The 25,111-nt window shown below is 35.3% G+C and overlaps 1 protein-coding gene across 5 annotated transcripts in view; it reads left to right on the forward strand.

Moving 5' to 3' along the window:
* LOC142350280 (uncharacterized) overlaps nucleotides 1-25,111 on the forward strand; it is a 123,079-nt gene that overhangs the window by 39,304 nt on the left and 58,664 nt on the right. For 4 of the 5 annotated variants that reach the window (XM_075402062.1, XM_075402064.1, XM_075402066.1 and 1 more), the window contains exons 2-4: nucleotides 11,380-12,918; nucleotides 21,720-21,931; nucleotides 22,132-22,308. In XM_075402062.1, the coding sequence (XP_075258177.1) occupies nucleotides 11,380-12,918; nucleotides 21,720-21,931; nucleotides 22,132-22,308 (1,928 nt within the window). Of the gene's footprint in view, nucleotides 1-9,579; nucleotides 9,597-11,379; nucleotides 12,919-21,719; nucleotides 21,932-22,131; nucleotides 22,309-25,111 lie in introns of those variants that run through there. The other variant, XM_075402065.1, reaches the window with a different exon arrangement.

A 25,111-nucleotide genomic window follows, 5' to 3' on the forward strand; every position in this document is an offset into this window, starting at 1 on the left:
AGTTGGTGTCCCTATCCAACCTTTGTTGCTGAGCTTGCCAATAAAGTTTGGCCAAGAGCTTTGGTTGTTAGGGAGTGGGATGTCTTTCTTCTATGGAAGAACAATCTGGTATCTGTCACCAATGTGTTTTATGGTATTGATGAAGATGGCCACAATTTCTTCGTCATCTGAAGTCTGCCCCATGGAGGAGCACTGATTGAATTTCACTCCATCAACTCTTCAGAAAAACTGGAGAAGATCTTATCAGGATAATCTTTTTGTCTCTTGATACGACTGAAAATAGTTATGTTTGTGTTAGTTAATTGGTTGAAACTCTTCTGTGTATAATGGAGGGAAACGAGCCCCGTCAGAGTCCAAACAAGCAGAGTGTTGACTCCGTTTAGTGTGAGAGGTGGTTCAGTTGTAATCTGACTGAGATCTGTTGCTGTAAACGCATCTGCTCCAATCATTGTTTTGATCCTGTTGTCCCTGATTGTTGGGACATTTATGTTCCGGAGGTGAGAATGGTATATGCAGACCTCCAACATTTTTTGAGCTCAGAAACATATTCTGGATCTATTCTCTTTTGCCCCCAACCCTAGTGAGCTTATGTTTTTTACGCCCCTCAAGAGCGCGGTCTACTTTTTTTTAAAGAGTAACGTGCTATATAACAACATATAATATGTAACTTGGGGCGTACAAAACACGGTGGCAAAACAGAATTGATCCCAGATCCTTTTAGCAGCCTCCTCCAGTAGTGATCAAGTAGTGTCTGCGTCAACTAGAAGTCCTCATCTGAGATTCTGCAGACCATTTGTGTTAATTGTTTGGAATTCGAAATTGTCTTCGCCTGTTCTAGAACCGTCCACAAAAGTGAGAGTAATAGTTTTCGATTGCCTAGCACTATCAATATACACCTTTTTGCGGTCTATATCAGCTTCTCCATCGTCCTCCGAAGTGTGATGCTAAATCTGGTTCTGAAAGTTCTGTTGAGCCGAATGCACTATGATGTACTTGTTGTCTGGCTGGTAATTCTTCAGGAAATTTTTTTCACTGCTTGTTTGGCTCCAAGTTTTTTCCAATGTCAGCCAGGGTATTTGCGTCGTGATACTAACCTGTGGATGGCCTTGAGGAGACTTTCGATTGCGCGGGCATGGCACACTTCTATGTGGAATCTGAAGTCAGGCAGATCAGCCATCTTTGGTCTCACGTAGTCTCAGGATGCCCTCCATCGTCTTCAATTGAATGAGTATTCCCCAGAATTCTCAGAACTTTTTGCAATCCAATCATTAAGAAAGTCTGTTGCAAGTAAGTCTTGTAAATTTCTATTCAACAGTCTTGTTTTTCTGCTCCTGTTATGAAAAATGAGGAGATGCTTCGTACTGTAGGTTGTTTTTTTTGTATTGAGTTTTTCTCCTACCCTCAAAAGTCTGTCGTTCTCTAGAAAGGGCGTGAAGGACGTCAGTTTGTCTCCTTTCTGAAGATTGATTTCCTTCAACAGGGAAAAATTGTTCCGGATAAAAGTGTTCTACGATAACCCTGTTTTGGAATACCGTGATAGCGGCTTTTTTGCATTCCAATCATAGGAAATGTTTGTTGCAGATGAGCATTCACATGATCCTTGCCCTGTTGGCCTGTCATAAGTCTCCCTTTTCAATCAGCAGTCTTGTTAACCTGCAGATGCTATGTAGCATCTCATGCAGCGCATATGTGGTGATCAGTGTCCTGGGGGACTTTCCAGCTATCTTGAAGTATGCTCAGAAAGTTCAGTGGTTCAATCACAGATGGAGTGAAGCCTCGTGTGGCGTCGTCAGCGGGATTTAATATTCTAGGGATGTGTCTCCAATGGTCTGGGTTAGATTTCTCCTGAATATTGCTCTGTGTGATGGCAATGTTCATGTTCGGTATCTGCTTGAATTGTATACATCCAAACGTAGCAGTCCTGTTTGTCCAGAAGTACTTTGATCTTATGGTCGTTGTCAATTGGCTCTCACAGAACCCAGATAGCTCTACTCCAAAAGCCGCTTTCAATTCCACATTCAAATGCTCAGCTGCTTGATTGGTGCCACTTTTCTAAGCTGATCTCATATCGTTAAGTGGAAGATCCATTGGCGTTGGTTGTCCTCACTGTGGCAGCAAATGTTCTGTTGATTTTGGGAATCAAGGATCTAGGAATTTGGATCTAAGTCCCGCTGTCAAAAACCTCCGTCCACCCATCTAGTTCCTGTTGGTACTATTCTAACACTGGTGATACCAGTTTTTTCGCTTACTGTTGTTCTTTTGTAGACATCTAATTCTGATGTCAAATGTTGAAATAAGTCCAACTGGATCGAACAGAGAAGCTGCCATTGATAACACATTCCATTGAGACAGTTGTTGTCCGTCCTGAACGGAGAAACTTCAGTTTTGCAAAAATCCGCTTGTCTGTTTATGTGTCCCACGTCTGACCGAGGATCCTTTCAGTTTTCATTCCATCTTTGTTTTCTTACAGTAAATTTCTAATGCGAATGGTTTGTTGCTTAGCAACTTTGTCAAATTGAATACTCCGGTGTACAGAACAACTTTGATCTCCTCTGCAGTTTTTTGGGCCTCTTCTTGAGAAAAACAGATCTACATGATATTATCCATTCAGAACTGCTGCATGATTGACATGTATACCTCTGGATGCTCTTGTTTGTGGTCGATTGCAAACTTCTGCTGAAGAAAGGTTGCAAAAGAAGGTGAACATGTGGCCCCAAACGTGTGTTGACTGTTTCTTCACAGTGCCGTCCTCGGAACCCAGAAAACGTAATTTTTCCGGGACTTGCGGTTGCAAACCAATCTGCACAAACATTGCCTCGATGTCGGCTGTGGTATCTATTGAGCACTGTCTGAAGCGAAGAAAAAGACCATGCATGTTGCAATGTAGATCTGCAGCTCTATCATCAAAGCATAACTAAGTGAGGTTAGATTATATTTTGAAGCAGCGTTTGTGACTCTGCGGATTTTGTCCGGCTTCTCTTTTTTGAATGCTGGGTGATGAGGAGGGTACCAAAAATATTTTCTGCAACTGGGGTATGCAGTTGTGACGTAATTTTTATCATTTTTTTTGTAATTCTCCCCTTAGCGGTTTCTCAAGTTGGTGTCCCTATCCAACCTTTGTTGCTGAGCTTGCCAATAAAGTTTGGCCAAGAGCTTTGGTTGTTAGGGAGTGGGATGTCTTTCTTCTATGGAAGAACAATCTGGTATCTGTCACCAATGTGTTTTATGGTATTGATGAAGATGGCCACAATTTCTTTGTCATCTGAAGTCTGCCCCATGGAGGAGCACTGATTGAATTTCACTCCATCAACTCTTCAGAAAAACTGGAGAAGATCTTATCAGGATAATTTTTTTGTCTCTTGATACGACTGAAAATAGTTATGTTTGTGTTAGTTAATTGGTTGAAACTCTTCTGTGTATAATGGAGGGAAACGAGCCCCGTCAGAGTCCAAACAAGCAGAGTGTTGACTCCGTTTAGTGTGAGAGGTGGTTCAGTTGTAATCTGACTGAGATCTGTTGCTGTAAACGCATCTGCTCCAATCATTGTTTTGATCCTGTTGTCCCTGATTGTTGGGACATTTATGTTCTGGAGGTGAGAATGGTGTGTGCAGACCTCCAACATTTCCGTTTGAACTCTTGGAATCCCAAACCCCTCCATTGCTGTTGCTTACACAGGGTCTCAGATCACAGGTAACTGCTGTACAACGCTCCTAATTCAATCATGACATGTGTTGTTTTAATTGAGTGTTCACCAAGAAGTGCAGTTAGTGGTTCGGCTAAATCTTTAAGTTGTTGACCATAAAGTGCATAAGCAACATTTTGTGTTCTTTGTTAATTGCCCTGCCACTGTGCAGCAGTGCGTAGGTTTTGATGCAATGATGTCTTTTGATTTGTGTTAGTGGTATAGCCTGCAACTGTAGCTGAGGTCTGATACAAGAAGTTGCTTGTTGGATGCTGCATGTGTAGTTTTGTGGCAGAATACTTGCCTGCTGTTGAGCTAAAGAGCGCTGAATGTTACTCTGCTGTGTGTCTGTTGTTGTTTTTGTTCTGTGGGTTCATCAGCTGTTGGTGAAAGTCAATTTCTTTCCAGTTTCCCCTTTGTGAAGTGCTGTTGTTGGATCCAAATTGTCCGTTCTTGTTTCCTTTCTGTTAGTTTTCGTTCAAAATTGTCTCTTGCTTTCGGTTTTCATTATTAAATTTACGTCCATAGTTTGACTGGTTTTGAATTGTTTGGTTTCTGAAGATATTGTTTTGAGAAATTTTATTTCAGTTCTCATTTAATTGTGCATTTCGTTGTTGCTTCCTTGGATCTGTCCTATGGAGTGTAGAGTGATGAATGCCATTGCATCTGTCCACAAGGCACGTTGTTTTTGACTGGTAGAGGCCCTTTTCGTATGCTCTTAGGAAGCTGGGGCAGAGTTTGAACCTCCTCAGACAACCTTGGCGGTCATACACTGCCTTCTCCAAATATGCGGGACACATCCGTTGGTCCCTTTCTAAAAGAATTGTTCACTCTGATTCTCGGGTTTTGTTGTCGGGAGAGGTATTCGCACGTCTCTGCTTATGAGTCAATCCAATCAACAAAGTGAGTATAAATAGGTTGCGACAAAGCTTGGCTTCTTGTGTGTTGATTCCATCTGATTATCATGATAGCGTTCAATTTATTTCTGGCCGTTCTCAAACTTAGTCTTGTAAACTTGAGAACGGAGGGTTTCTACCAGTTTCCTACAAAAAGATGCAAAGCCCACAAAATTGATTGATTCGTCTAAATCGGGTTCGTATAACTTGGTTTGGTTTGTCTAATTAGGCCAATTCTCCAACTAATATAGTTATAGAGCAACAATGTGCCGCAAAGCTTTTTTTGTCAATTCAGGGATGGCCTTATGGTAATAGTCCCCATTGTAGCAGTATGCACTTATGGAATCTCTTGTTTTATGTTTTACGTTTATTAGGTATGTCATTTCTTATCATCTGAGAGGCCACGGTTATAGTGAACGGTTGCTTTGAAGAAACTAAAGCTTTGATGACATTTCAAAAGATCAATCCAGTCTGTTGGAGAACTCATGAAAGTCCAGTGGATTTTGATTGTTTTGGAGTGTACCTATGAATCAAGTCTGGACCAGCAGTGTTGCTGTTGTGAAAAGAAACGGGTTGTTGGGATTGCCCTGCTGTGCTATCCTTAATGTCATGTCGGCTCTGTCCTCAAACATTGCTTCTATTCTCTCGATCGACTTGAGTGTTGCAATATTTTATTTATTTCAGTGCCCCTACGAAGAACTGACTACCCTCCCCTCTCCTTTCAATTTTCAGAAAAAGTTAACAATTGTCAGGGTCTTCTGAGTTGGGCGAGACAGCAGCGTTGGTCTCCTGATTAGTGCGGCTTGCAAACTGAGATTTCATTGCTCTTTTTCGTAATGGGTACTGTCTCCTCTATGTTAGAGGAGCTGAGGTGTTAAGGGCAGATTCACTATCACTTTCGTCTCTTCTTTGTGATTGTGATTTCTGTTTACATTTCAGCTTGCTTATGTTTCGTTCGGCGATTCAATAGCAAGTGTTGTCAACTCTTTGCTGGTTAGTTGTAGAAAAGAAGCATGATTTTACTTCAACTTCTGTCTAATTAATTTTTTGTGACCTCAAGGGTTCCAAAGTTTTGCGTAACATGCTTCAACCTTCTCTACTATTGCTTTGTTGTTCGAAGAAAATTTTTATTGCGTTCCACTCTATCAGAGTCAGCTGAAATTGTTGCTTGAGGCTGTCATTTGCCGTTAATGAAGTTTTGGATTTGGTTGGCATGTTGACTAAGATAGAATACTGCCTTATTTCACAAAAATTATACAGCACTATTACAGCACTAAGTTTCCTTGTAACAGCCTTTTTTTATTATGTTAAGCCTATCATTCTGATGAGAATGATAATTCTTGTGCGTACCCAATGCTTTATTTTAATGTTTGTTTTCTATATTTGTACTTGTTGCTATCACTAGTCAATTATAGTTGATACAGATGTGATGCTTCAATTGTTAGAAGTTTCATAGAAACTGAATTCTTCCTTAATCCGCGATATCTATATGTTTTTGCGGTTGCCTGTTTGTGTTTCGAGCACGACAGAAAAACCGTTATCTGTGTTGTCTATTTGTTGATTAAGATTTGTATCTACCGACAGCAGTGAGGGAAAAACATCACATTCCTATAAACCTTACTGTACCAAGGGCATACCATGCCATGCAAATAATCCTTAGTCAATTTGTGTGTTTTTGTGTTAGTGGTGCTTAAAATGTGAACCAAGAGGAGGACTACTCCTTTCAGGACTAATTGGGAATTAAATGAGAACTTTTTTGATCCAACGATACCTAAAGGCCTTGCAAAATCTGGGCCTCGAAATGAGTCATTCAAATCTATGAATAGAGCTAGCCCAATATTTGTGACCATGCATCACACTCAAACACATTTCTCAGGAGAACTCTCATCTCAGTCCCACTTCTCGTGACAGATTAAAAATCAGTTTAAATTTTTATGACAATGAAGTTTTTAATTAAACATTTGTGAAGTTATCAAAACCAGAAAAAAAGTGTCAATTTAATAAGTGTCTAAGATTCCTCTATAAAAACAAAAATTCCCAAATCTGATCGAGCAAATTCGTTTTTGACACTAAGATACGCCATAGATGTTCTAATTCCTCGCTTTCAGCCTTTCATACCAAAACAATTTGTCAACAATATTTGCATTTCTGAGAGTGGCACTCATGGTAGCAAATCAATCTTTATTTATACATTACAATTCGAGCATTCGGCACACAAGTTGAGGTCAAAAGTAGGACTTCTATTATTATATACAATTTTGAAAATGAATATCAACCACTTTTGACTTCTTCAATAACATCATCATCAATTAGGAGTTAGAGTGCTGTTTTTTAGCGGGTTTGGGGGACCGAAAAATGTGAACGATCTTGGTTCATTTACAATCCCCTACGTTATAAGTTTTTCGCCTCGAAAAGCAATGCGTGAAATATTTGAATGAAATCATAAAATTTCGATTGTTGACATAGAATCTCTTGATTCAGAATTTTTGTGTACCTTACCTTCTTGTGTGTTTTCAAAACCTTAGAAATCACACAGTTAAAATTTAAAAAAGTTCCAATTAAAGTTAGTTTTGATACCTAAATTATTGAGCTTTGTTCGTTGTGGTTAAGATAACCAAATTTTGATGATCATTTGGTTTGACTTAGTTCATTCACTTTTTTAATAGACTTGAAATTTAATGAATACCAAAAAATGACTGATGTATTAGCATAAACAGGATTAGAAATCTCTTTCTATAAGTTTTTTCTTTTGCAAAATATTAAAATTCTCAAATTTTTCCTTGAAATTGTTTTTGTCATTTTCCTAATTGAACAATACGACAACTTTACACCATTTTGTGTTTTCAAAATGTAATCGAAAATGAAAAATTTTGTTAAATGACAGCGAGGTGACAGTCCGTTTCAAAAGATCGCTTTCCTTCTGTCGGGAGAAAGTGAAGCAAAAGACAAAATATTTTCTGTAAATTTTTTGTAGTGATGAGTTTGTTTACAATTTTTTGCACTGTGTTCTGATCATCATCTGGAGTGGTTGAAATGGAATTTAGATTTTGAAATTTAATCTGTTCCTGTACCTTATTTCACTGATTCTATCTTACTTTTTTTCAATAAACACCTAGATATTTGAAAAAAATTTGATACTGAAATCTATCAGTTTGAAAATTTGCTAGTGGTAAATTATTCTGTTAAGTGAACTCCAAATTTCCGTAAACTCTGTATGGAATTTTACTTTTTTGTTCAAAAATTTTAAGTAAAACAAAAGACATTTTTCGCATTTAGCAACTTTGTTTGCATCTTTGCTGTCAAGAAATTAGTTTCTTTTATTGTTAAATATCACATTGAGTATCAAATGATTGCAATACGCCTGCGACCAAATCAAGTTGAATTTGACCAAAAATTTTTTTAGGGAATTTTTGTATATTTTAGAAATTTCAAATGCTTAAAACTACTAAATCATAATTTTTTTAATTGATTGTCAATAATTCTGATTTATGTTTGAACCCAATAAAATCATTATGTGTTGGTACGATCCGGCTCCGCTTTGCGTCTCAATTTACGTTTTAGAACTCCTTCTGGGTTATTGATATTTTATCAGTCTTGATACGTAAATTGACTCAGTTAATAAGATTTTTTAAAAAAGGTTTGAAAAAATTGATTGATTGCTTAGCGCGCTTATTTCAAACAAAGTACATTAGTTTTGCATGCCTCTTTTCTTCGAAAGAGCTATTTACCATCGCATCATTTAAAAACTTATCTCAATTCACCAGTATTGAAGTCCCCAAAATTCTTGCTTTCTGTCTGCTTCAATTTTGGCAAATGCGTTTTTTTGCAAATTATGTCAGGAATTTAGGCATAAGATATTTATATTTGAACTTGCTATTGACAGGGTGACTTTTTTAAATGTTTTTAGGAAGTTATTCTTCGAAATCGTATAATTCTTTGATATACTTTACTATAAATAGCAAAATACTAGGGAGCAATCAGTGTTTTCAAAGATTCTTCTAATTTCGTTGTATGCACGGAATGTCTGAAAACTAGGATAAAAAACTTCAAGTTCCAAAAACCAAAGTGAAAACACTATTTGTGCAAAGGATTGAAAATTTCATAATTTTGTTGCATACAACAGATTATCAAAAACTATGAACAACATTAAAGGAATCTCAAAAACGTTTAGCTAGAAAAAGTGGTCAAATTGGTGACGGAAACGTTGTTGATATTGTATAAAAGATAATGATGTTGATGTTGTTGATAATCAGAACGACCTATAATTTTCTTGTATATTTAATTGCACTTTTTATAATTTTTGGTCAATGAGTAAAATGGAAGTCAGCAATTTGAATAAAAAACTGAGTATTTCAGCTCCCCCTTTACATAACAAAAAGTAGCAAAAAAATTCTTGATATGAGCAACTATTTTTCCGTATTCTTTTTTATGAATTTTTTTGCAGAAATAAATGGAGCTATTTATTCGTCGACAACTATTTTGATGCTTCGGAAAAAATTTAGACCAAAATTTCCATTTTTTTCTGTTTGGATCTTTGTTAAATTTTCTTTGCTTGCCATAATCATTTGACAATATTTCATCGATCACCCACGAACAATTAATTTTATGTTCCCCATGCTGTATCAATTTTTAAATACATGCATAGATAATCAGCCAAAATGACAATACCCTCAAATGGAAAGGGAAGTAATTATTCACGCGGAAACAGAACTTCCTTATTTTTCAAAAATCCATACAACATGCAACATTTTTTGTTCAGACGCGACAATTTGCTCCTGGAATGAAGAAGAAGGCGATAGGAAAAATGTATAATTTGCTAATAAAATACACATATACTTTTTCACCAATACTATATTTTCCCATAAAATGGTGCTGCCGTTTTTCACACGTTTTATGCATTTTGAGCTGTTTCAACCTTCGTCTGAACAAATAAACGCCTCTGCCTTATTCACATGTAGTAAAAAAGGGGGTTTTACCACAAGCCGAAAAAAATTAGCATCAAATTGCATTAGATAACGGTTAGTGGCTTTCTTTTTTTGCTTGCTCGATCCATTTCAAAAACACATGTAAAGTCTTCCTTTCTGTATTTTTTTAAAGTGGAGAAACGGTCTTTGCTATTGCCATTGATTAGAAGTTCAAAAATTGTTTTTTAAAAAAATTGAAGTTCAATTAGTTTCTTTTTTGAGGTGAAAATTAGTTCATTCTGTTCGTTAAATATTTGAATCTTTATATTTTTTATTACAAGAAATTTCGAAATTGGTCGGCAACTTGAAATGAGTCGGCATAATTTTTATCTTTTTTGTGTTAAAAATTTAGTTACTATAATTGATTTTTGGGACTACAATTTATAAGGGCAGGCGTTAATTCCCTTTTTACTATTTAAGAGGTCAAATAAAATTGAAAGCGCCTGCGTTTAACAAACAGTTGAACGCAGTTTAACCTCTCTGACATTTAAACGGATTTTTAAAACATTTATTCAGTAAAGTGAAAGCAACTACTTCACTTGCTTTATCGTTGCTTTAATTTTTACTCTTTTCGCGTAGCGAGCGCCCCTAAGCTTTTACCGTTCGAAATTTGAAAGCAATTTTGAAAAGCCGCGATGGCTGTTGATTTTTTAAAAAGAAAGCAAAATAATGCTGGGTACGGTTGAAAAATATCGGGCATTTTTTGCGCGCGCAAATTTTTTCGGGCTATTGTTCAACGTTAAGTAATATGTATTTCGCAACTCCGCTATCGCTATTTGGAAAGCGCACATTATTGAAGTTTGCTTGCATTTGGAATTTTTGCATCTTTATTTATCTGTTTTTGTTTTTTTGTTTACCATGGAAAGCATTTTATTTATTTTTCAACTTAAAGAGTGCTGGTTTTGTTTATTTTGAATGGTTAGAAATGCTTATTTGAATGGATAGGAAAATTTGAGAGCAGTTTTTTGTCCTTTTTACCACAATTTTTTTTGGTATCGTTCGTTGGCTAGCTAGCGTATGTTTCTTTTTAACTTGCCTATCTTAATAAAGTATATATAATGGATATTTCGATCGACGGAGATTATTTTCCAACCATACACCATCATTCCATATATTTTAGGTGGTTCAGTAGTCCAAAATAATAACAAACAAACACCCCCTCCCCCTTTCTATCCATAACTGTAGCAAAAATTAAACTCGATACAGCTCAGAAATTTTCCTGCGGTATTCGTTAATAATTGATAGCTTTAAAAAGAAAATTTGCTTCGTTATTATTCCGCTTTTACTTCGCTATTTTTCCTTAGCTCAAGATGCTCCGAGGATAAAATAGTCAAAGGTCTACCTTTAAAGGCTTTAACCGCTTCAAGGGATATTACATTACATTTTCACAATGTTCTTGATCTTTACCATTTTACTAATCTTACAAATTTAAAAATCGATACAATACTCGACACGCTTTCGTTTGATTGGCAAATTTTAAACTGACTTGAGCAAATATTAAAAATAGAATATGCTAAAGGGGAAAGGAGGTTACAACGAAAAAAAAAATAAACGAGCCAAAAATTAGCTGTCATTGTCTAAACTGGACGTATGGTTTTATTCAGCGAAGCATGTATGCGTTTTACATTTTAGACACTTTGACAGGCCCAAATTCGAATTTGATCCATAATCAATGCGAAATGTGGGGGGATTTTTCCCCTTTACTTTGATTATTCCCGCGTATTCCCAATGGTTTGCAGAGAAAACGCATGTGACTAAAGTAAAATTTCACCAATAGAAAAGCAGCCAAATTTTGGGTGGATTTTATCGTTTTTTAATCCAGTCTTGTTTATTGCAGGATTACCATCACAGCATGTCCGAATTACAGAATTATTCTACGGGTAACGTTCAAAATAAATCGCCCGCGCATAAACACACAAATTCCCCGGCACACCGACGCCAAAAAGCCAGCACGATTCCGGAAGATATATACCCAGCTTCGCTAGTTCCTGTTTTACCCGTTAACAATTTACCCCAAAAATCGCCCGCGTGTAAATTACCTTTCGACTCACCAGCAACGTTACCCTTGAATTCGCCCACTAAAAGAGCTCCAATTTCAAATCAAAATTTGGCCCAAACTTCTAATTTAACCCAAAATTTTACAACGACTGATTTATTAGCACGTAATTTATCCCAGAATTTATCGCAAAATACGGCTCAAGTTTCAAACCAAAACCCGGGGTTAATTACAACTCATTATTCGACCCAAATCGGTGCCCAAAATTTGACCCATTTTCAACCTTATAATATACCCCCTGGTCAAGCTATCTTTCACCCCCAGAAAATTTTACCGACCACCGCGAAATCGTATCCGGTTCAGAAAAATGCTGGCAACACTCCAGTTACAGCTGGCCGAGGCTTAAACACAGGCGAACCAAATCCAGATAATTCTGTCTTTCAGCCGTCAATAACTGAATTGCAACCACACTCGAATCAGTTGATTACTTTATCACCTGGACAAGCGCCCGGAAAGCCACCAAACTCTCCAATCAAGTCTATTAAAACTGGATCGCCCCATTCTGTAATCAACTCACCTGGGGTAGTAATAAATTACTCAGTTATAAAACAGGGTGCTGTTATAACCGGACCTGTTACAGCTGGACCAACAGTAATAACCGGGAAGTCAAAATCGGGACCTGCAAGTGCAGGTTTTCATAGGAGAATTAGATCCGCAGTTATGGAACTCACGCCGATTCCTGTCAATACGTCGGAAGACTCCCAGACATTTGGGGATTCTGGAACGTCGCCGTCCATAAATTCTCCGGCGGATTCTGGTATTGTCAGCTGCTCTAATACTTCAATTTACGCACCCTTGTCGGCGTCCCAGTCCAAATTAACACCCGCTTTGATGTCCGGTAATAATATCCAGATGTCACAGATTTACGGAAGTACCAGTACTGATTTGACGAGTAATGCTAGCGGGTCCCCGACACCCAGTCCAGAAGAAGGCGCCCCAGAAATGCCCAAACCTATCATGTTACCCTCCGAAACCCCCTCCCACCTTGCAAATTCCCAAACAAACCCAAGCAGTGCTTTCAAACCCTACTTGCCGAAAAATTTGCTACCCTCGAAAGGAGCTGAAGCATCGCAGAGGTCGAGTTCTGACTCGGATCCACGCGTGTCGGCAACGTCGTCCAATCAGAGCAGCGGCCCGAGTTCATTACGTGATTCGTTACGTAACTCGATGGCATCATCGGAATCTTCCAATTACTCAATAGTTTCCGAACAGAGTGGCTTTAGTAACAGTGGAGTTAGTGATAACTCGAAGACTTATTTAACAAAACAGAACGATGATCAGTTATTGATCGCCTCAACGTTAACGCCTACCTTTAGACCTGTAAGTTAAGCAAAGTCAAGGGTTTTCTATATTCTGATAGTTTCCATGAATATAACTACCATAACGCTATGGTAACATGAAGCTACATACATACACATGAAAATTAAATGAAAACGAAAGTTTGAATTTTTGTGATCTAGAACGCCTCATGAAGATTTTTCTTTTTCAACGTCCATAATTTGGCTTGCATACTTTCCTTACTGACTTCTAACAACGTTTTAGTCAAATAGGTTCTCGATTTTCTAATCTTTTTTGTTATGTTCCAAAAATTTCTTTACGGCAAAAGTTGCTTAAAATGGCACGCCTCATAAAAATCCAATGGTCTCAAACGAAATTCTCTTTTTCTTAGGAAAAACTGTGAATGATCTGCAATTTTGGGATCTGCATACAAGCACCATCTTGATAATTAATTCTCTCATTAAGCTTTTTATCTTCAATTTTGTGATTTTTTTCAATACATTTTTTCAGTTAAGAATTTTAAAAAATTTGAGAAAATAACCTTAACACAATGAAGATCCTAAAACAATCCGATATCTCTGGATCCCAAAAAAATTGCTACCTCCCCAGCGTAATAAATTTGCAATCAGTTAAATGAAACGCAAGTCATCCATCTTGTTTTTTTAAATTCAGAACGCGAAAACGTTACCAGCGTTAAAAAGGTTTTTGCGAAATTTTTTATTCTGTACTTTGTCATTATAAATCCGTGTTTAAGCACAGAATTTCATAAAAATTTTGAGAGAAACAAGATTTCCAGACAGAGCCCGATTGTATCATACAAAAAAACTGACCGCGTATAATTTTCCTATAGTTTTAGCTTTAAAACTGTTTGGTGGCAAATTCTACATATTCTAGGCAAGAACTATTCTGTGTTCGTTTTTTGTCAAATTTTTATTTATCTCGAAATGCATTCGATTTTGCAATTGTACAATAAAAAAGTAACAGACAATTTCATTGATTGTGTATGAAGAAAACTGATGATGACTGTTGGAGATGAAGACAAATGCGTACGAAATAAATAGTTTCGTTACAATCTTGTACAAATCAAAAGTAACTGACTTGAATCACAATCAATTTTTGAAAGTTGATGTATTCAAGTTGTTTGTTTTCAAGATTTGCTGCTTTTATTTCACAATTATTTAGTGTCATTGCCTCAGAAGTAACAAAAATTATATTTCTTAAAATCATTTTATTAATGATTTGGAGTTTTAGTGATTCTTTTTCCAGCAGTCATGTTTATTATTTAAAAGCGATATTGCTGGCATGTTTTTCATGAATTATTTAAGTTTCACTTATTTAATGGTAATAGAATTAGTTTTTTTCTAAATTGCAGCGATACGTTAATCAAAACTCCAACTCCAAAATAGTAACCAATCAAAAAAATTCGAAGAATTTAATGCTTTTTTATATCGGTCAGCAGAAAATCATTTAGTTTGAGACTTTTAAAACTTCAAATACTAGCAATTTGCATAAAAAATTTTAAATTAGCATAATTGCACGTAATACAGAATACTTTTACCCACCAAGTTTGAAGGGAAACAATTGTTATCTGAAAAACAAAAATAAAAAGATATGCAAAACAAGATTGGTTTAGAGACAATTCAAAGCTGTTTTGTTCATTAATATCTGAGAAAGGTTATAGGTTAAATATGAGCATATAAATGAAATTGCTTATTCTATTTGGTTCACTTTGCCGATATGCAAAAATCATGTTTCCAAAGAGCGCTGTGAGAAACAAAGCGAACAAGTCAGATAAAATGGAGAATCTTTTTTGTTAGAACAAAGATCTCTCTGCCGAGTAATCCATATTTTTTACATTTAAACTTTTAAAGTTTAAATTATTGATCATTAGCGGATCTTAAAGTGTTGTGATTGTTCACAATTTATGTAAATCATATTAACATTATCCGTCGAAAACCTTAACGTTAGCCCACAAACAGCTGTAGAATTGTTACGCTATAGTGACACTGTTAACATTTTCAAAATCAGCCGTAGTTTTGACATCTGGTTGTCATTAGCTACTAAGGTCTTGAAAATTTGCGGAAAATTCAGAAGCAAAACGTTGATATACTATTGTACCAAAAAGCTCGGAATATTTTTTTCGTGCTCCGTCAGAATGATTCGCGCTAAGGCGTGAAAATGGTGAATGATTGAAAAATTTTGAGAGAAATGTCATTCTTATTTTCTCCGCTTAAAAATCTTTTAAAAGCTTAAAAAAAGCTTAAAATCATTTTAAAAAATGATTTTCCAATGTTTGTCATGTTATTACGCTGCAAGAAGTCCAAGTGAATGACAAATCCGGTGAATGCATTAAATGAAAACGTTGCTTGAAAAGTAACAGTTTGTTTCGAGGGCTAAAAAAGTTGCGTAAATTCCTCAAAATTGTCAAAAAAGTCCGAAAAAAATTTAAAAAGATGTATGAATGTGCTCATGAGGACCATATATTTGTGCCAGAGTGTTGTTTTTAGTGCTGAAATTAGTGCGCGCATCTCAAGTGACGGAATTGCTAGCATTTATTGAAAAAATGGAACAAGATTTCTTGAAAGAAAAACATTGAGTTTTGACATGCGATCACTTATATGTTTGGGAGAAATACAATCACATGGACGGATAATGCTTACTAGATGACCAAATAAAATGAACCTTGGCAGTTGTTTGGAAATTTTGATCAATTATGAATGCATTTTCAGGACCTTTATCAGCAAGATTAAGCTCATTTGTATAAATCAAAGATTTCTGGCAACTTTTTAAAAAAGAAAAGTAGTAAAAGCACTAGAATGGCCAGTTATAGTCTTAATCTGCATCCAATTGCTAATGTATGGGCAATTTTGAAGGATACACGAATAAAAAACAATTTTTGGGAAAATTTAGAAGAAAAAGTGTCAAAAATTTAAAACGAAATTGAAGTAGATGTCGTTAGAATCCTGTATGAAGAACTATACAAACCGTCTGCAAGCTAAATTGTGATGATGAGTTATTATAGAACCGATTTGAACTCAAATTGTTGTTTTGTTGATGTTTATAATGCTTTTTAACAAATCTCCAGGTGTACGTAGCTTTTTAGTACCATAGTATATATCACGACGCCCACTAAAACATCCAAGGAAATATTAGCTTTGTTTTTGTCATTAAAATTTCTCGTTTTGAATATTTATTTAGCATTTAATGTTCTATTAATCCTAAACAGTTCTCTAGAGAACACCTTTTTTTAGAATTTTTGTTGATATCTCAAAACCTGAAAATTTACAAGGAAAGTGAAGCATGATTGACTTGAGACGTTGATTTGGTTTCAATGCAATTTTGCTACTGGACTCATAATAATATTCTTTTATGCAATACCAGTATGTTTTGTTAAATTTTTTAATGGGATGGCTTCAGTGGTGGGTAGCATTTTCTTGCAACTTACGCAACTTCTCTTCATTAGCTATCAAAACATGCCCTTGTTCAACAACTTTCGACTCTATCTCAACCGATTAATTCACATTGCTGTTATCAATCTTTTATCAAGCGATTACGTTTCAATCTTTGATCACTGCGCTTAACCATAACAAAGCCTTAATGGGTTTTCTTCAACTTCCTGCTTTCAAAATAGGTGTCGCCTTATACTCTCACACTTGCATTGCCTACTAGTTAAGATTCTTAACTTTGATCTCGCCCGCAACATTGAACTTCAAACAATCTTAAATAATCGCGCCTAATCTAGAGGGTAAATATTAACTTAAAGCATATATTTAGGTTTTCCAATTATTGCCCAAATTTTGTAAGCCAACAGTGACCGAAATGGCGCCTTTGATGTTCTTAAGATGACCTTGTTTTTGTAATTGAAGCATGCTTTTTGTTTCGCTGGGTGGAATTTAGGCCGCCAATTTTGGGTTCAAAGGTGTGAATCAGAAAGGCTGCTGTACGACCTAGACCATTTACTCTGTAGAACATGAAAGGCGGGTCTTGGGCTAATGTGTCTTCATGTTTTTCCCCTAAAACGCAGCAAAATCGAGTTGCCCAGAAATTTTATACTCAACAAAACAGCTTAAATTTTTATTTTGAAAATATTTTTTCCTTGAATAAAACGTTGATTAACACAATTCGTTGAATAAAGAATTGGAAGTTGATTACGTATTAACGAAGTGATTAAATTCACCAAATCGTAGTTTGGTGGAATCGTGGTTGATTAAAATTATTCTGAAACTAAACACGTAAACCTCGATGAGGGTTTATTATTCCTTATTTTATAAAGATTAAAATCGGGGTGAAATGATAGAGGGGTTAAAAGATAGTGGGGTTAAAAGATACAGGGGTGAATAAATCGGTGTTAAATGATAGGGGGTTAAATGAATAGGGGTGAAAAAGCGCGGGACACCCTCGATGAGATGGCCAAAATAACATAGCGCTGCATCTCTTTTCTTTTGGTACTTTAGTAAGAAGTGATATTTGATGATCTCCCCTCTCTTTGGGTGAGATTTTAAAAAAAGTTAGGAGTGGCCCCCTCTCATTGGGTAGCAATAGTCATTTAACGAAATCAACCATTGTTTTCTTAGTCCTAGAATGATTTGAATAGAAACAATTTTCTTTTGCTCACACGGGCTTGGTGAGGCCAAAGCTGTTATTGAAACATTTCTAAAATGGTCAATGGATTTTTTTCTTTTTTCAAATTCAAGGTTTTGACACTGTAATTGTGAATTTAGTCTCCCAAAATGATTCCAATATAGGAGGATTTATTATTAAACGGATTAAGTACAGCTGAGTCCACCTTAAAGGAAATAGTCCCGCCCCCTTTTTTAAAGAAGCTCGATGACTAATGCTCCCTTAGATTATTAGATATTCAAAAATTTATAAATTGATCCATTCAAAAATTTTACGCATGTTTTTTCCGCGTATCTTTGCTCTTTGTGTCATTTTCTATCTAAAGGCCAGCTTTTTATAGAAGTGAGTGTTAACCGAAAAATCAATTACTCTTATTTACGCGCAATAAAAATGAAGTTAAGCAGGGCAAAAAAAATTGGGGCACATTTTCGAGCACTTTTAATCCAGCAAACCATTCTCACTAAAAATCAATTTAATCAAAATAGGAAAATTCTCATTTTATGTTCATTTACTCTTTTGAATTTGATGCGGGCTTGTTAACTAGAACTTTTCGGCTTTGTTTCTGGTCGGCTCGTAGAACTTTTATGTCATCAACTCCACCTTGAGTGAGCGCTTTTGTTCAGCCGTGAGCACATACAAAGTACATAAGCGCTCATTAAGCTTCAATTATGTTTAGCCGAATCTCAAATAATACTTATTAAGCGCTATATAAATTGCACAAAATAGCAAGTAGCGACCGCCAAAAGAAGGGCCGAAAAATTGTTCATCTGTGAAACAATTAAATAAATTTGTTCCTTTTTGCTTTAAATATACAGGTTTTCCAAGTTTCGATTATGCGAGATATCGGTTAATTGAACTGATATTTAGTTTTAACACAGAAAAGATAGACAGCTCACAATTTCTTTAATGTGACGTGTGCAAACAAAAAGACACTTTCAATTGAAAAAAAGATCAATTGTCCCTTTTGTTAGTGAAGTCTGTCGTTTTTTCCATTTTTCTATATTGCGTATTGAAAAACGATATTTTTGGTGCTTTGAGAAAAATTAATACCAAATATTGAACAAAAAAATGAATCCTTTATATGAGTCATAATTTAAAATGGCAGATTGAACGTTTGTTCAATTTTGCTGCTTTCTTTTTTGTTATTAATGGCGACAATAATAAAACGTAATATCAATAACAGTGAAATTGTATTCAATGCAAGACAAAAATCGTATTGACAATTGTACAAGACAAAAATGATTTGACGTCAGATAAAATTTTCGAATTTTTAGAGGGCTCCAAGTATAACCCGAGTTACAAATTGTAAAGGATATTGGTTTGACATGGTTGATAAAAGAAGCCATAACAAACAACGTCAACAACTGCAGATCGGAACTCTGCAATTGATCGAATCGCATCGTTTTGAGTTCAGAGGAAATCGGTAAAAAATAAGGCGGTGCGAGTTAACTTTAAAATCTAAATCTCATATTTTCGTGCCCCGCTCAAAAATAAGGAACCCCTCGATTCCTTTAATTGCAAAAACTTGCACCCGAAAACCAGAAAACAAATTGAATAAGGAACGATGTAATCACTAAAATTCTCGTGTGCATTCACTCGATTTTTTTCATGTGATGAAAAAAAAACAAAAAAACGGTGTGGAAAATGGGTTTCGTGTGGTTTCACGCGCGAAAATTTTACTCCTGTGATGAAAAATTACGATTTCTCGTGTGAATGAGGGTATGAGGGAAATAATCAATTTTTTTAAGAATTTTTTTTCAGCTTATTTTTTCAGTTGTTCTTTTCTGAAGAAGAAGAATCAACACAAAGGTGATATTTTTTAAAAACGCTTACTTTGGTTTAAGTATCGAAACCCAGTTACCATCACAATAGATTACAGACAGTTGACCAATTTTCTGACAGTCGTCTACAGTATATGAGGTACTGAAGTTTTTCCGATTAAAACCCAGTTGGGTTGAATTAGGCACAAAAGCAATTGAACATGAAAACTAAAAATAACACCAAAAAACAACCCAAAGCAGTTCCATATGTCTAAATTTCACGTCCAAACACCAAAAAATATTGTAAAAAAGAAATCTTGTGATTTTTACGCAATCATTCGTGGGTTTCAGCTTAAGAACATCATGTATTTCGAACACGAAAAATCGGGGTTCATTTCAGACAATTTTTTTTTGCAAATGACGCAAAAAATAAGGAGATTAAGGCCCGGAGAATCGTGCAAAATACATCCGTTTTCATGTTACTGGGTATTTTCATGTAACTCGGACAGAATAATTAGAAAACCCTCTGATAATGTCAAAAATGGAAAAGGTTCAAAAATCACAAATACATCAAAGTCAATCAAAAATCATTAAACTACTTAAAGTCTCAAGGTGGGTGAGCATGAATTAACTGTAGAAGACCAATTTCAAAAACTTCTTTCAAAACAGACATTTACGGAGCCAATCTCTGCTAATTGACCATCAAGTTGCACTCATGCAGATATAAAGTTGTCTGGGTCCTTTTAAAGAGATGTTTTATTTTTTTTATTCTGCTTTGATAAAAACTATTAACATCCTGAGCTAAAAAGTCCTTACAACAAAAAGAGGTGTTTTAAAAAAAATCTCATTTTCCCCGAGTAAAACAGTGGTTTCCAAATTATTGATAAATGAGTTTTCCTAGACCATTATTTAATTCTGAAAATTAGTTTTTAATATTTACATTAAAATGATTGAAAATGATTGTTGAAGTTAATCTGATAGTCAAAGACCTTCCATAAAAATGATTTTTAGCACTAGGAAATCAGTAAAAGCAGAATTGCCGTCCCAGTAGCTTTAACTGTCGATAAAATAAAGTCAATGCAAAAAACATGAGTTTTTAAGTATCACATAATATATAACTGCACTTAGCTTTATTGATAGTTTTAGGTATATCGAGGGGCAAAAAATTAAAGAAAAACCCAAAAGCGTCAAATTTGTCCAAACAATTTTGCTAGACGAAATCAAATGAAAAAAATTTGAATCAAGTTTTTTTCTTTCTTGTAGATCAACAGGTTTAAAATATGCAAAAAAATGAAGAATTGTTGGCAACAGTTTTGCCTAGCAAGTTTTTACGGGTAAGCTGAGTTAATTAAACAACAAAGTTGCTTCAACCAAGAGACAATTGATTAAAAAACAGTTTATTTCAGACAACAAGGTTTTAGTTTTTTAAATGAAACTTTATCCCTTGTGAGAAAAACTCATGTTTTCAATGACAATTAAAAGTTGTTACTGTTGATTTTGCTCTGCCACACTTTTTGTTGTGTCTTGAACAGAAAAAAAAACATATGGCAAAACGAGCATACAACGATACCCAAATCATTCAATTAAGCATATATGGTTTCCTTGTTTCCTTGTAAGATCTTTGACAGGCTCCATATTGCTTTATCAATTTTTTGACAACCAATGGTTTAATTCAGAGTTTAAGAAAACCTCTTTTGAATTACCCGGTCAGCTTCAAAGGTTATGATGCAAAATCTCGCCAAAATTTTGAGAGTTCTTGCGAGGCTTATAAACAAATTCTGGATTTGTTTATGCGTTTGTATATTTAAACCAAAAAAAATCACAATTTTTAAAGATTATTTTGGCTTTATTATAGCGTTATTCTTGCGTAACTAAAAGTTTATTAAAGCATTGAGCTTCAAATTACTTTGTTTTTTTTTGATAAATTAGCATTTGAATCTGTACTGTCTTTAAGTATAATGTGTGCTAAAGACAGAAAGAAATGGAGAAATGAGCTTTGTTGTGGTTTAGTGGTTTTCGGGTGGTAAATTGAACTGCAACATTTTTTGCTACAATTGTTGCTCATATCAACAGAAATCAAAATATTATACTCATTCCGAGCCATGTAAAATGCGCGTAGTTATGTAGATTTGTGGTGCTGTTATGACGTTATGTAAGATCAACGCTGAAAATTAGCGTTTATCTTACATAATTTCACCACTTTCACTTCATCCGAAAAATTATGGAAGAAAATTGCGATGAATTGCGACGTTTCAACCGTAGTTACCGTTTTTACTGCTTGCTTCTTTTTGCAAAATTTCCCCGGCCTGGATATCGAGGTCTGGACTAGGGATATTGAAGTATATTATATGTGGTTCATGTGTTGTATTATCTTAAGAAAGGTAATGAGATCCTTCAACCCGGGTAGGCTTTGGTAACTTTTTTGATGACTATAATAACTTCGATCGTTTTTCTCTATTGTAGCGAAACCCCATCAATACCGACTCTGGGAAACCCTCTCGGCCTTCGTCACTTCCGAGTGAAGCCTCGTCCACTACTTCGTCTGGAGTCTCATCAGTAGCAACTGAAGACCCGGCCCAGATTAGACACCACCCACCTGTTCGTCCCAAGACCAGAATGGATAACACGAGTAGCAGGAGAGGCAGAAATCATAAGAAGGCTCTGTCGTCTGGAGGGTAAAACATACTTTTTGTCCTATTGATAAATCTTTGTGGTCTTTGAATCCTACTAACTTGTGGCTGAAATGACGAAAAACTCAGATTGGTTTTTAATGAAACTTGGTTGTCTTTATAATCGGATGAACTGGATTAACTGCTTTTTAAAACATGATTAACTGCTTTTTAAGACACGCTTAAAAACTGATTAAACGTTACAGGAGTTACCAAAGTGGCGCTAGTGGTGGCGGAGAAACCGATTCACCGGGAGGCGATGACGTTGAACGAAGTGCGACTCTCACACAAGAAACAGATGCCTTTTCCAACGCAGGAGCAGGTGATGGTTGCTGTGTTCTGTGTGATCAGGGCTGTTCAGAGCTCAATTTACACCCTTGGAGGTCAGTCTAGAACTATTTCGTTCACCCCCGCTAGAATATGAACATTCATCTGCTATTTTGGGTGTCAGGACAATTTACCCAATTCCTTTATAATGGTGTATATTATTTAAAACCGGTATTTCAATTTCTTTTTATTAGGGTGGTCTAAGCAGACGCAATTACTGTAAATATGGACCAGTACAAGATTCGAACCAGTGTTCCTTTCCTGCGAGACGAAAATTATAACCATTTCACTAATACTCTCAAGGTGTCGACCTTAGGCATCTCTAATAACCCATTCGTTTTTTGTTTCTCAAGGTTTCATTTCTTTAACCAAGTATACGCTGCTCAAGTAGAGCATCTAAGCTATCTCAAGCTTATCTTATGCACAATTTACATTAGTTTGTTTTTTCTCATTTTTCTAACAATCAATAAACTATACAAATCATAATCGAAGCAAAGTCACGCCCTAATTTTTGTCATAAATGGCAATGTTTATTCCACGAAAAAGGGACAGTTGCGTCAATTCAATTACGTTTCATTAATAATTTGCGTGAGACCTGAGGTGGCATACCATAGATTTTTGAATGTATGATTTATCAGTACGAAAAATGCGGACGTGCTATTGTTATGTAGTAATCGTTATTTTTGTTATGGTTTATCTAGTTGGTGTAATAGTTTATTTAGTTGGTATAATGAAAGATAATAAATGGTGTAATTAGTGCTAAAGTAACTATTGTACTCTATTGTAACTTCTAAGCACAGTTTTTGGAATTACAGCTTTACAAAATTATCAGGAGCCCCTAGATACGTAATTGTACTTATCTCGGATTCATAAGCTATAGCCCCATGTTCTGCCTCATGTCTGTTGCAGGATTCGTAACTCAAAATTACTTCTATGCTGAAAGGTGCAAAAATGTCAAAATAATTTGCAAAAATCTTCTATTTCAACCTCGTTTTTTGGAACAATTAGTGTTTTTTTTTAAAGAAATGGCAACGGCAGTACCTTTTGTTCATCAGTATGAAAATTGTAAGAAAATTTCCAGATTTTCCCTTGTTATATTGCAAACCCATTGCAGTTTTTGTACAACTCAAACAATGATTTTCCTAAATAAGCAACATCCCAAGCGTCTTTCTAAAAACAAAAATAGGTGCTGTATAAGAGCAGAAAATATCAATTTTGAATTCAAAGACAAGTTTATATTGTTTATGTAGAAATATAGAACTCTAAATAAATAAATCATCGAATAATTGAATGAATGAATACATTAATATATATATATATATATATATATATATATGTATATATATATATATATATATATATATATATATATAGAGAGAGAGAGAGAGACAGATAGAATCTTTTCAACAATTGCCCCACACTTTTGCAAAAGGGTGGTATTCTTGAATAGAATTTAAACGAGCCATTTATTAACCAATCAGAAACGACTGATAACTTTCCACGCATGAACATACTATGTGAAATTGAACAGAATAAAATACGCCATGGTATGGCAACTAGCCGAACTGGAGAAAAAAGCGAAAAGAATTTCCGACTGGCGATTCGGTGGGCGCGCTTCGCGCATGTCGCGGCTTTGACGCGATAACCGACCCGCGATTTCCGGATTACATCCCACAGCGCATGAGAGGCATGGCCATCAACAGCGGTCCGCAATTGTGCTTAAACTAATATTCGTCTATCAGGGGTGGCAATTCTTTACTAGGTACCAAAGTAAAATTTTTGAACTGTTCTGGTAAATAATAACAAAACTTAAGTTCGCAGATTCTTTGATAGTAATTATGCTCATAGAAGACTTTAATATTGATAAAATCTAATACTGTAATAAAGTTAGAAGACACTAAAAAGTTTTAAAATCTGTGGTTTTAAATCATTTCAAAAAGTGATCTAGACAATTCAATTTTTATTAACAAAAGACTAAATTGCTGCTTTTAAAACTACAACGGTTGTGGTGAGTTTTCCGCTCATTCATTTTCAATTTACTTCAATAGTAATTTTCTAATTTTCATTGGAATTGAATTGTTAACACAATTTACCTACTATCTTTCTTCTAAAAGTAAGTAGTAATTTGCAAGTTTTGGTTAAGCAAAATAATTACCTTTGTAGATTGATTTCCTAGTATATGACTAATGAAATCTGATTTCAGTTTTCATCTTTCCTCCAAAATATCCTTTAAATTGCACTTAGAGGAAACGAAATTTCCCTAAAATTACTTCAAAATCATAAATAAAATTGAAACTAAATCATAGCAAAAAAATCAATAAAAATAGCCAAAATTAGGAATGCTTAAATTGGTGCGAGCTAATTATGACCATAGTATTTACGCTCAATTTGACACAAAGTTTGACCAATTTTGATGCCGCTATCTTTCACATTTTTAAAAAAAAATGCTTATAAATTTTCACTTTTGTTCTCTTTATTTGATATTTATCATCTAAATATACTTTTCTTCAAATATGTTCAGAAATCTTCTCTGCAAAATGGAATGTTTCCGAAATTTCACCACTCGATCAAACTTAAAAATTAGATACCTGCAATCTCTATATCTTACAATCAAATCTTCACAAAAGATAAAATCTAGGATCTATTCTGTGCCCTCCCCCAGCTCGATGGACAGTGAACAGAAAACTTTTAAGCCCCCAAGCTCCCGTGTTATTTTTGCATTATGGTAACGTGATCTATAAGAACACATAAACTGTCATTTGAGGGTTATAAAATACGTGGGGGTGGGGGGACAGATTATATCCAAAATTTGTTTACTGAGTGCTCTTGATGACAGCACTCGGCAATTGTCGACTTGGT

The sequence above is a fragment of the Convolutriloba macropyga genome, chromosome 12 (assembly GCF_964194025.1).
Source record: "Convolutriloba macropyga chromosome 12, txConMacr16.3, whole genome shotgun sequence".
Lineage (NCBI taxonomy): Eukaryota > Metazoa > Xenacoelomorpha > Acoela > Convolutidae > Convolutriloba > Convolutriloba macropyga.